General features: G+C 41.5%; 1 protein-coding gene across 1 annotated transcript; it reads right to left on the bottom strand.

Annotated features, from left to right (window-relative positions):
- Positions 1-4,660: 4,660 nt before the first annotated feature.
- Positions 4,661-12,530, bottom strand: si:ch211-117k10.3 (Krueppel-like factor 15). The gene is made up of 3 exons (XM_042407559.1): positions 12,353-12,530; positions 9,018-10,204; positions 4,661-7,079 (listed from the first exon to the last, which is right to left on the bottom strand). Exons 2-3 carry the CDS (start codon positions 10,136-10,138, stop codon positions 6,911-6,913), a joined length of 1,290 nt encoding a protein of 429 aa, XP_042263493.1. The 5' UTR covers positions 10,139-10,204; positions 12,353-12,530; the 3' UTR covers positions 4,661-6,910.
- Between the last annotated feature and the right edge of the window lie 320 nt (positions 12,531-12,850).

Below are 12,850 nucleotides of genomic sequence, written 5' to 3'. Positions count from 1 at the left end.
GACATGAACCCAATATTTTTCTGGCAAAGTTAGAACCCTTTTTATTTAAAATTTCCCCTGAGCAATTTGTATTTGTGTTTTTGTCTGTGTGTCTCTCACTGCTTTGATGTGGGCAGGACTCAGATGGAAAAAGGTGATGTCACATACCTCTGAAACCAAGTTTTTAGGGGCTCTGCGCATCATTTCTGACCTGCTCACTGATTACAATCCAGTCAGTCATCTCAGGTTATCAGGTGGTGGGTTTGCACCTATAAGATCCAGATCTAGAGGTGCTTTGGTCCTGTTGTCTGGAACAAACTGATCTATCACAGTCACAACTGTGTTCATGATCAAACACAAATTAAAAACTTTTCTGTTTTCTCAGGCTTATGATTACTTAACGTATGTGTGTGTATGGTTTATGTCTGTGGGATGGATGTGGGGTCCATACTGTCTTTAGGTGACAGTGTTTACACGGTCATTTTAATGTAAAGCATAGTGATTTCAAATGTAATGAAATGTGCTTCATAATTGCATTGCCAAAAACAAAAGATGGTTCAGACCAATTCTCTTTTTGTGTGGAAAAGCAGTCCTTGTCCATTGTGGAATTATAGCACACATACAAGACACAAGTCATGGACGTAGACTGTGAATTAGCATAATAAACTAGAAGTCTGATATATACAGTAATTCCTTCTCTACACAAACCCACACTATGTAGAAATGACTGCATGTTTTCAGATTAACCACCAAGTGGCAGCATATTACAGGAGTGACACATAACCATCAACTAGCTTTCAGCAAGGTAAGTGTACTCATTCATTTTGTTATATGACAAGGACACTGAGTGAACCTTTAGCTACACTCAGTATTACCACATGTAACAAGTAACAAGTAACGATTTATCAGTTTGTGTGGTATAAGAACATATACTGAATCTATGCCATTCAGATGTTTATTATGTATATTTGTGATGTGATGAGCACAGCTTTGACTGAGAAGTGTTGAAGGGAAACGTAGCTTCTGCAACAGCCAGAAATATTGCCAAATAAACCCACATTATCACAGAATAAAGAAACACTATAACCTCAGTATAAGCCAAAGTAAAACTGAGTAGCTGTAAACACTTTATGTCAGCCAATCAGAGCTCACTATTAGTCTAAATAGGATTCTGAGATTCAGCCAATAAACATTGAGACTATTCAGCTCTTAGTGCAGTCAGTGAGGGTGATTATGTATAGAGTAGTGGTGCTGGATTCACTTGTTGGTTGAGTGAGTCATCACAGCCGAGGGTGAAATCTATGGATGTCCCCTATTAACATCTACAGATTAATAATGTGTCTATATTTCATATAGATATCCTGCACATTTGTTTTAAACCAGTGTTTAACTTGCAGCTGACCTGAGAATCAATAGCATGTTCTCAATGGAAATTTAATGTTTGTGTAGAAAGGTCACAAATTAATTGTAACCCAGTGGTGTGTATCTCTAGGTTTAAGTTGTTGTGTCCATCTTAATCATAATTCAGCATAATTTTGTCATTCTGTTTTCTTGGCTGTTCTACTGTTGTGATGACTGTTCTGTAATATGTCTTTCTTCGTCTATTCTGTACACACAACATCTATTGCATATTAATTTGTCCGATGAGAGGGATCCCTCCTCTGCTGCTCTTCCTGAAGTTTCTTCCATTTTCTCTCAGTTAAAGGGTTTTTTAGGGAGTTTTTCCCTATTTGAATCAAGGGTCTAAGGACAATGGATGTTGTTGATTGTAAAGCCCCCTCTGGCAAATTTGTGATTTGTGATATTGGGCTATACAAATAAAAATGGACTTAATCCTTCACAAACTGTTTGGAACAAGCTGTAAACACAAGGGTGAAATCATGAAGTTGACAAACCTTTTAGCTAACAGTTGCTTATATACACATCCAGCAGACATGGAGCAACATTAGCATATATTTGGATAAATGTTTCTGAATGTAAGAGTATAAATTCAATATTCACTCTTATTTTAGAAGTGTTTTGGTCTCCACCAACTCCTGAGAAAAATATCTGCCTGTTTAGCTGCTAAATGCTCCAGTATGTTCAGCTAGTCGCTAACTTCTTCTTGTCTGTCTGATGTTTGGTGTCGGACATGTAGTGTACCGTCAGTGTATTTTTGCTGACTTTCAGCAAAAAAGCTGAACGATATTGATGAGAACAGTGAGACTGAACCAAAACTTTAAAGTTGTAGGCCGCAAAACCAAAACAATGAGCTGAAAGACACTAAAATGTACTATAGAGCTGAGGGGAATGCCAGAATTAGTTCTGGAGGATCATCACTATGAGTACCCCTTTTCACATGTAGTCATATGACATATTATTAATATAAAAATTTGATAAGTGCAGCTTTAAGCTTTTCTCATTCTGCTTTTGTGATTCCTCTGTGAATTCAGTTAAGTGTCCTACAAGGCCACAGAGAGGTACAAAAGAGAGGAAGATGGAATAAAGCATGAAGGGAGAAAACATTTCATGAATCTTCTAAATAAGTTTCTTATTCATGGTCAAAGGAATAGCTTAAAACTATCTCTTCAACTGGAATAATACATTCCTTTGTGGTCTTCAGCTTCAGGAGGCAAATGTTCTTGACACACTTACTGATTAGAGTAAATCTACAACTTTTTAAGGATAGTACTGTTCTGCTTTAAAGACAGTAGTGCTCTGTCCTATAACCTCTGGTCACAACTGTTGTCAGCCACTCTTATTACATTATAGCCTGTGGCCACATTTCATTTCTAAATGGAAACCCCCTTTCTCCCTCTGTCCTCCTGTTCTGGCCCACTGTCTTCTCAGACATCTGCCTCAGCTTTGTGAAACAAAACAGCACAACTCGACATGAATCTGATGAGCAGCTCTTTCTGACCGTATCTTCCCAGATTAGCGACAGTGCAAAAGAGCAGAGCAGGAAAAGAGGCGATGCAGATATTTGCTTTGAAGCCTGTCCCAGTTTCCTCTGGGTGCTCCCTCCCAGACAAACACAACTGGAAAGCACCAACAACCAAAAATTCCAAATAGATAAGGTTAGAGATACAAAGCTGCAGCCTCCTCTGTGCTTTCTTAAGAGTACTGAACACTGAGACTCTGCACCACACTGCAGCAGTCAGATCAGTATTGGAAAGTGATTACAGAATTGAAACCTGCCTGCGGCATTTTTTTCATACAGAGACATGCAGGAGTGGCCTTGATGTGGTTATCCTGCCACCCACTCTGTGCTGTAATCCTGCTGTCGCTCAGTGCTGCAGGAAATTCAGATTGGTGTCATTTCAATGAGACGCTTGCTGGGTACAATAGAGGAGAGGCCGTGACTAGAGAAACAATGACAGGAGAGCAGAATGCTAACTTTGTCTACCATGACAGCAAAGCAAACCACTATTTGAAGGTTCACCTTTACTTTATAAAAGCAGGTTGGCAGATGAAATAGTGAATGTTGTTGATTTATTTCTTTATTTACTATTTTGATTGTCAATGTGTAATTAATTTATTTTACATAAATATTTGAATAGAGAATAATTGCAATTGTTTTCAATAGCTTCCATGTCATGTGACCGAGTGACTCCAAATCAATACCATTTTAGTGTTTCTAGCAAGGAACAGATGAGAAGAAGCCAACATAGTAAAGTGTCTGTATCAAACTGAACAACATGTTTTTACATTTTCGAGAAGCACAATACAGGTATGTTTGTTTATTTTCAGGAGAATTATGAGGAAGAAACGAATGAAATTTCAACAATGTGAGGCATGACTGTACAATCATTCAGGTTGACTGAAATCCTGAGGAGCAGTAGGTGGCAGTAATGCACCTGAACCTGAATGACAATAACAGAATTTACAAAGGAGAGGGAGGTAGAAAGTATTATTTGAATTCTCTATAAAAATATTAATAAATAATAGAAGAACTAAAATCCAATAAAAACAGGTGTGTCTTGTTTATACAGTGTAGTAATAAAATTTGGTCACCGGGTCACATGACATGGAAGCTATTGAAAAAAACTGCAATTATTTTCTATTCAAATATTTATATGTGAAATAAATCAATTATACATTAGCAATTAAAACAAGTGTGCTACATGAGACCAATGTAGTGCATTTTTTAATCATAATTTTCACTAATGTGGGCAAATCAGCACAAAGGTTTTGTGTCACACAAACAGTAATTTATTGACGGTCCCTAAGTGAAACCCCAAGTGCTCGGAGGTGAGCTAACCGTCCTCTGCCTGCCAACACTGGGTGGAACTGAATAAGAAGAAGCAGCTGGATCCGGAGTGAATGTCTGTTGAATATCTAACTTAAACTAACTTCACCACGGTTAACACATGGATCTTTTTTTTTTTTTCAGTTGACCCCAGGGGATCTCTGTAGACTTGCATCCAGTGGGTCACTAGAAACATGACTCCCAATGAATACTAATGTTGCTCCATGTCTGCTGGATGTGTAAACAGGCAACAGGCAGCTAAGATGGCGGTGGATGTTAAAAAAAAAAAATCCTCTTTTTTTGACCAGTAATTGCAAAATTTGTCAAGATCTGAAAAGATATAACTCATTATATCATGAGAAATGAATTCTAACACTTGTAAGAACTCTCATTCTGTCCTCATGAATGCAGTAGCAGCTCTTTTCAGAAAGCACATAACAACACAGCAAAAGATTCAGCATTGTCAAGTTTTTGCTTTTTATTTTTGCAAATAGGAAAATAGCATTTCTGGTATTCAAAAAAAATACAGCCTGTGTTCAAACAGATACACAAGCAGGACTCAGAGAGAAACAGAGACAGAGAGAGAACTGGATGATGATTAGGGAATACAGATCTGGATGTAGGTCAGTAGAAGCAGCCTGGGGAGGCTCAGACACAAAGACAGCACCGGTTCAGACAGATAAACACGTCTGCCCGTCTGTCTGCTTTAAACGGGTTTCCATATTACTAAGCGTGATTGTTTTTTAAAAAAAAATGAAACCTATCGTATCCATAAGGTAACAAAGATATGAGGATGATTGCTGTGTAAAATGACAAAAATGTGCACTGCTACATGCTGAAGTGCTCTAGTTTTCAGTTTATCCAATAGCACCAATGTTGCTCGAGCTTAGATTGCCAGTAGCCTACGGTTTGTAGTAGTGAGCATCTGCAGGACAACAAAGACAATCCAGTTATATGAAGCGTTATGCTTTCAGTTATACAGTCTCTTCGTGTGGAGCACTGGAAGGTTAACAAGCACCAAAAGGTTCAGATCAAAGAACACATGACAACAGTGACTGAACTGCGCAATGCAGTTTAGCCCTCTTTACAAAATATCCTCTCTTTTTTTTTTTTCTTTTTTTTTTGGCATTTTATGGTTCCGATACATTTTTATGGAACTGCCATAAGAGCACAACGACTGCTTCCGCTTTCTGCTAACACAAGTGCACTTGAGACCAGCAGACTCGGTTTAATGGTTTGTGAATGGGCAGAATGGGACTCCAAATCCCAGACCATAATCAGCCTGACATTCCACAGATTGATCACGCTACAATCAAACACACATCGGACTGAAAAACCTCTCCAGAAACACGACTGAATAGCTTAATGCACTGATTGAAAATCCTCTTTGATAAAAAAAACACATCTATATAAAGGCTACAGGCTGTACACATGTTATCTTTGTCCTTTATGTTCAGTACACATTATATTGAGTATGCTTATACAGATGATTGAATAGATGTTAGCTGCCTTTCCAGCTGTTTAAACTATTAGCTTTTCTTGCTGCTACAACCAACAGAGAAAGGTAACTGCTACTGTAAATAAGAAAGAGCTTTTTTTTTTTTTTCCACTTTCGCACCACTGAGCCAAAGTATAACATATAGGCCGAGAAAGTTTCTAGACCACGTAAGTCGGCTGCACAATGATTTCAAGAGACTTTCAGAGAACAAAGAGCTTATAAACTGTCACGCACTGAGGGTGTCGTTTTCATGCTCTCACAGGGCTACAACAGGGATTTCTGGTTTGGCAACCCCCGGTTCATAGAATCACAGTTAAATAAGAGCAGTCATATGATAACAGTACAACAGTAGGATCAAGTGAAGTTTTGTGACATGATCAAAGGCATCGATCCAGATTACGGCATACTGGGACAGAGAAAAAGGCAAACAGGTCAAGATGGTGGATTATGATTGGACGAATGCAATAAAGGCCAGGGTTGGATGCATAAAACATTGGAAGTTTTTAAAGTTTTTCGCAGTTTGGACAAATTGTAAGCAAAGCCACAAGTTTTGTTTTTTTTTTCCTGTCATACCACTCATTCATATAGGGCTCTAAAAAGTATTTAGAGTAGACTTCTGCTGCTTTAATCAGAATTTCATCCTACAGACACGGCTGTCACGCTCTGCCACGTGAACATGTCCATCGGGAGCCTTATGATTAGAACACATGGCATAAATGTGACCCAAATGTATGCTAAACAAACACAGTAAATTCATACTCAGACGACATACAAAAACATTGGGAAGCTTTATGCATGTGGACCCTGATGTTTGGCTTTGAGGAAGAGGGGAGATTATAATTACAGAAGCTCCCATTACCGGTTACCACCCTACTTCCAACAGTACCTGGTAGAGGGGCCTCTGTAAGACTGTCTCCTCTTATGTGATTTGACATGTGTGTGTGTGTGTGTGTGTGTGTGTGTGTGTGAAGGCCAGGAAATCCACTTTCAGCTGAGTTTTTCCTGAGGTGGCTGTTAGCTCAGTGTAGCACTAAGACGAGCTGCTCAGAGGGGAACGGTGAAAGGTAAACAGCGGGGAAGAGAGAAAGGAGAGGATATTACGAGGGAGAGAAACAATAGCCAGCTCTCAAGATTCTTCTGAAAAGTTCTGCTCATGAAGCACCAAAAGTCCTGAGGGACACCGGGATCTAGGCCAGGTGAAGGTGTCACACGGTGGATCTGATAATCCTGCTTGGCCTGGAGCTGCGGTGAACCTTTGTGTGTTTGGATAAGTGGTCGCTGCGGGCAAATTTCTTCTCGCACAGTGAGCACTCGTACGGCTTGATGCCGGAGTGGGAGCGTCGGTGACGGGACAGTTCGTCGGATCGGGAGAACCTGGTGACACAGGAGCAGAAGTTCGGGGTTAGGAACACAGGATACAAAGAGATACATCAAGAGTTTCAGATTAACCTACTTCCTAATTAACCCACTAAATAATCAATATATAGAAACCAGAATCATCCATGTCTCTAAGTCTGGTGTTCAAGAGCGCAGCCAGGAGAGAATACAGCTCTGGGTTACTGTTAAACCCCTTTCACACATGCAGTGTATCCCTGAAATTATCCAGACATGACCCAGAGGAGCTTTATGTATGAACGCAAATGTCCTAATCAGTCGGACCGGACATTAAATGGACTTTACCCCGGCAGCTCCCTTGTACAAAGTCTGTGTAATGTCTGATCGAGCCCATGTGTGAATACAGCAGGTCATTCTCTGTAGAAGCTACAACTGCTCGCTGCAACAAAATCTGGCAGTAAGGGAGACGGTACAAGTAATTTATCCATCAACTGTTGAACAAGCAGAACATAAACTAAAATACGCCGTCTTTGACTTCCAGCAGTAAACTCCCCTCTCATCCACAGCCTCTATTTTACACATGCGGCTGGTGCTGGATGAATGCAGCTGGCCAGCTAAGCTGGATTGTCTTGACTGGGCCTGAACGCTCCGCTGTGAAAGTAGGGCTAATGGGAGAGAGGACTTCCTGTGATTTCTAGTGAAATAAAAGCTATTTTGTTTCTGATGAAAAGCTTAAAACTTCTGTATTACAACTGTGACGTACGTACATATGTACGTAGCGTCATCCTGCCTTCTGCACCCCTCACCTAAACCAAACAGAGTATTTGCAGTGGGTGAGAATGTGTCTGACATGGACAATATCCTGCTGTGTGCTACATGTGTGAAAGGGCAACTCCAGACAATGGTCGGACCTGATTCTCTGGACATTGTCCAGAATTTGGCTGACTAAGCCGTTTTCACATATGACTATATGAATATGAAGGCCGGATGTAAATGTATGTAGCTGTTTTTGTCTGGTGCTGATGTTCTTGTTATATATTTAATATTCAACAATTTTACCAGACAAATCATCCGCAAAAGCATTGGCAAGGCAACCATAAACAAGTCACAGATTCAAATACATCATCAGTGGAGTCTTGTGATTGGTTCACTTGCTCCATTTGAAAGCGTCTCTCGTCAGATGTACCCTTTACATGTCTGTCCCTGCAATATTACTGCTTTCATTCACACTGCAGCCGTACCAGCATTTTCCCAGAAATGTTACAAGAGCCTGTCGCTGCCCGATCTGCATCGCGCACGCATGAGCGGGTTCGCCATCTTGGACAGCTATGTACAGCAACACCACTTGAACAAACCACATCAGAGTTGAGTGTAACAGAAAGAAGAACGAAGAGGAAAGTGACTTCACGACTGAATTAACGGAGCAGCTGCCGGTGGCTTCTGCTCGTTACATAAACACACATTTTACTGTTTGTTTTATGGGCTGGAGCTGTAAGTCTGCTGCTAGTATGTCCTCTAGCCTGTTTCAGGTTAAACTGTAAAGACAGAAATGTTGTGTAAAGGTGTAAAGAAACAGCCAGAGTGACATTATTCTGTCTTTCACGACATCTAATAGTTACATGTTTGAAATACATTATTATTAGTTAGTTATGATTAGTTATTTCTGGTGTAGGTTTACCTTAAAAATGATTTCATTTAAAACCAATACATAGACTAGATAAGACATGGGATTAAACACATGTTCCCCCTTAAAATAACATTGTTTATTTTCATTGAATAAGTGCATTTATGTTTCTAGTAACACAATACATTAATATTAGTTAGATAATATTTAGTCCATCCCCAACTGTTATAGGTAAGGCAATAGCACATGCCTTGAAAAACAGATTAATGTGTAATAAAGATAACCGTTGTTTTTCAGCCCCACACTAATTTGGTTTTTACTGATAAGACACAGTAGTTTATGACATCACGTACCTCCAGCCACATTCAGGCCAGCTACAAGTGTAGGGTTTCTCTCCCGTATGCCGGCGGAAGTGAGCTTTCAGGTGGCTGCTTTTGGTGTACATTTTCCCACAGCCTGGGTGGGAGCACTTATGGACCCTCTCTGTGGGTGGCACTCTGGTCACCCTGGGGGCCACGGCCTTCAACAGACCGATGCCCTGGCCCCCAACCCCAGTCACGCCCGTAATCTCTAGAGTCCTCATTGTGATGGGCAGAGGGGCGATCTTCACGTACTTCTGGTCAGCTGACTTATCCCCACTGTTCAGAGACACCAAGGTGGTGGAGGTGGAGGGCACCTGGGGGGCCAGCAGGGTGAGATTTTGTCCTGTTGCACCCTGGAGCCCCATGACCAGATGAGTGAGCCAAATGCCACCTGGGGCCCCAGGAGGAGACCCCACTGGGGTCTGAGGCTGGGCCAGAGGTAGGGGCTGGAGCTGGAGGACCAGCGGAGCACCAAGGAGCATCGGCGGGGTTAAGGTGGATGGTGAGGGGTTTACTTGGGCAGAAGGGGAAGCGTCAGCTGGGCTGGGACTCTTTTGCTCATTCTGGAGGGTGTTTGGGTTTGAAGTGCAATGGGAGGCACTAGTCCCTGAGTCACTGCAAGACTCTGAGGAAGGGGCTGGGGGCGCAGCAGAGGATGAAGAGTCACTGGTGCTACATGGTAGAGGGGAGACCTCCTCTTTAGGGGCCAGCAGCCCCTCTTTGACCGGTTCCATCTTTTCCCTCAAGAACTCCTCTATGTCCTCCAGGGTTGGGGAGAATGGGGAAGACGGATTGAAGGAGAATTCTGGCAGCTGGGTTTCCTGACTTGCAGGTTCCTCCTCCTCTGCTGCTCCTAGAAAAATATGCAGAGGTACCCCTTCGTCTTCGTCTTCTTCCTCCTCCTCGTCCTCCTCCTCTCCAGGGCTGGAGCTGTGCATAGCCCCCAACTCCCCAGCCTCGGGGCTGTCACAGGAGGCTGAACTGCCCCCCTCGCTGCAGGCTCCATCTCCCAGGCCGAGGGAGAACAGGATGCTGCTGCTGCTGCTGCTGCTGCTGCTGTCCCTGAACAGGTCATTCTCCAAACTCAGCGTTCTGCTGCTGAGAGACACCATTGATCCAGGCCAAACCAGTAGAGAGGATGTTGGAGAAACTCTATCCAGAAGACGAATCACAAAAACCTGCAATGGCAGCATTGACATAGGCTTTTATTAGAAAGTAGCAGAAAGTAAAAGTGCATGTAAAGCTATTTCCCTTTATTTCCGGATTGAAAACTTTGGCCATAAAGAACATTAGAGGTAATTTATCTCACAGGCAACAGCCTTCTTAGAGACTCAATTTCAATATGTTTTTATTTTATCACTTAGTATTCACACTCTCAGTGTTATTATGTGCTGTGTGTCTATGCTTTAATGAACTGCCAGATGAGCCAAAGGCAATTTTGGTGGGTAACAAAATTGGTAATACTTTTACTTTAAGTACATAGACAGTTTATTACACACCATACTGTAGTGATAAGCAGATACAAGTGTTTTAATGTATATGTCAATAACTATAACTCCTCCTGTGGGAAACATAACTGGATGCTGGTATATAAACAAATAATGAACAAAAATATAGTAGAACACGACTGTAATGATATAAAATATGCCTCACATGAGAATATAATTCTCATGTTAATTATAATTACTGGCAAATAATGTACATAAATAAACTTCATTATATCTGCTTACTACTATATTATAGTGTTATAAACATTTATTAACGTTTCTATGCTGCTTATAAATGCTAAATTGACTCAAACTAATCACAATTTCAATGTCATTATCAACATACAGTATATTTATTATGATATACCAAATGTGGGGAAAATCTTGTACAAAATCAGGTTGATGCTCAAAGCAGTGAGCTGTGTTCTGCTGTCATGTTATGCAAAACAAACTCTTCACACATGTAAAACAAGAACCTAAAAAGAAAATATGAAAATAAGTCCCACCCTGTGTTCAGGGACCCCGTCAACCCCGAGTTCACATTTTATCCACTGCAACAAATACTCTTATGTTGAAATAATCATTTGAGATAATTTGTGATAGTTTGATCAAATACAGTGTTATTTTTTGACACAGGGCCCCTCTAGAAGACACTGCTGAACATGAGGTAAAAATGTAATACCTGCCTTAGTTTTGCAGTTAATCAGATTACCAAAACCAATTAACACACAGTGAACCTGGGAGATTTTGGGGCCCCTAGATGCGGAGGCCCCAGAGCAGTTGCCCATTTTGCTCTGGTGGTAATCAAATGATGAGCATGTTGTTACATATAGGGCCTCCTTCAAAGAATATCCCCCTGGAGTAGAGCTGCAACAATTAGTTCATGAATCAATTAATCAATCCACAAAAAAAAAATCATCTGCAATTATTATTTCAAACATTTGAGGGTCCAGCTTCTCAAATTTGCCGCTTTTCGTGTTTTAAATGATAGTAAACTGAATATCTTTGAGTTTTAGACTGTTGGTAAGACAAATTAAGACATCTGAAGACACTTTGGAATCAAGGAAAATGTGTTGTTTTTCACTGTTTTCTGATTTTTTATTAGCCAAATCAGTTCATCAAGAAAATAATCAGCAGATTAATCAATAACAAAAATAATCCTAGCCCTACCCTGAACTTATTTTAAATAATAAAACAAATGCACATGTTTACAAAAGCCATCTTCACCCCAATAATCATCAAAATCATCTAGCACCGTTATTATTTAATTGTACAAATTTGTATATAAACCGGAGCAGCAGCAAAAGCTATAAAAATCCATAACGAAGAATTATTTGGATATGCAAATTTCTAATACGCGAAAAGGTCAACTTCAATTAGCTGGGGGGGACCCCGGGAGTCTATCTAGGACCCCTATCAGGTTCGCAGACCCCAAATTTGTAACCAGAGTCCACAAAGATACCTCTGGTAAAACAATCCTCAGTTGCTTATGTAAAGGATGTTTGTTGCTGCTGTCAGAGCGTCAGGCACATGTTGCAGCAGGGCCTCATACTTGAAACAGCGCGCTGGTAAACACGGCCCGCACTGACGCGCCCATAACCATCCAGCGAGGAAGACTCACCCCGAACAAACATCGCTCCATAGAGCGGAAAATATTACAAATACAAGTGTTTATAACGGAGGAGCGGTCGACGACATGGCAATCCGCCTGAATACAACTGTGACTGTATAGGAATCCACGAGTCTCAAGTTCGGCTGGGTCAAAAAAAATGTTCTGTACTGCTCCTTCACTCCGGATGAAGCGAGCAGGAGAATCCCGGACTTATCGACTCGACCTACCGCGAGTTGTTCGGAGGAGGTTCGGTGCAGAGGAGCAGCGCCGTCGATGGGTTTAATAAATTTCGTGTTTTTCCTTCTTCCTCCGTCGTGTTATTGTCGTCGCACGCTCACATCCCGTCCTTGCCACGGGTCCATGTTGGCATTCCTTTTCCCAGCGTCACGTGACCACATCGCTGCACAACTCGGAGGCACGGGTCCTATTCCGCGCCCCTGATTGGCCGAGCGCCGCGGAGGCTCGCCCTAAGAGGAGCGCTCTGATTGGCTGCCGCTCGATAAATTCTGACTGCCATGTGTTGATGGAGGGATCCCTACCACCTCTACACAGCATACATACAATGTGGCCTATTGACGGTGGACAAAATAATGTAAACACCTACCAATATAACAGTTAGCTGATAACGAGAAGGATCGACCTTTTCCGTCTGCTCCTCATCCTGTTGTTGCTGCTCCCTGACAGCCTGCATTAGTCTGAAGAGAATGGAGAGGAAGTCTATAGCT

This window comes from Thunnus maccoyii, chromosome 3, assembly GCF_910596095.1.
Source record: "Thunnus maccoyii chromosome 3, fThuMac1.1, whole genome shotgun sequence".
Lineage (NCBI taxonomy): Eukaryota > Metazoa > Chordata > Actinopteri > Scombriformes > Scombridae > Thunnus > Thunnus maccoyii.
This window is presented reverse-complemented; position numbering and strand designations above follow the sequence as displayed.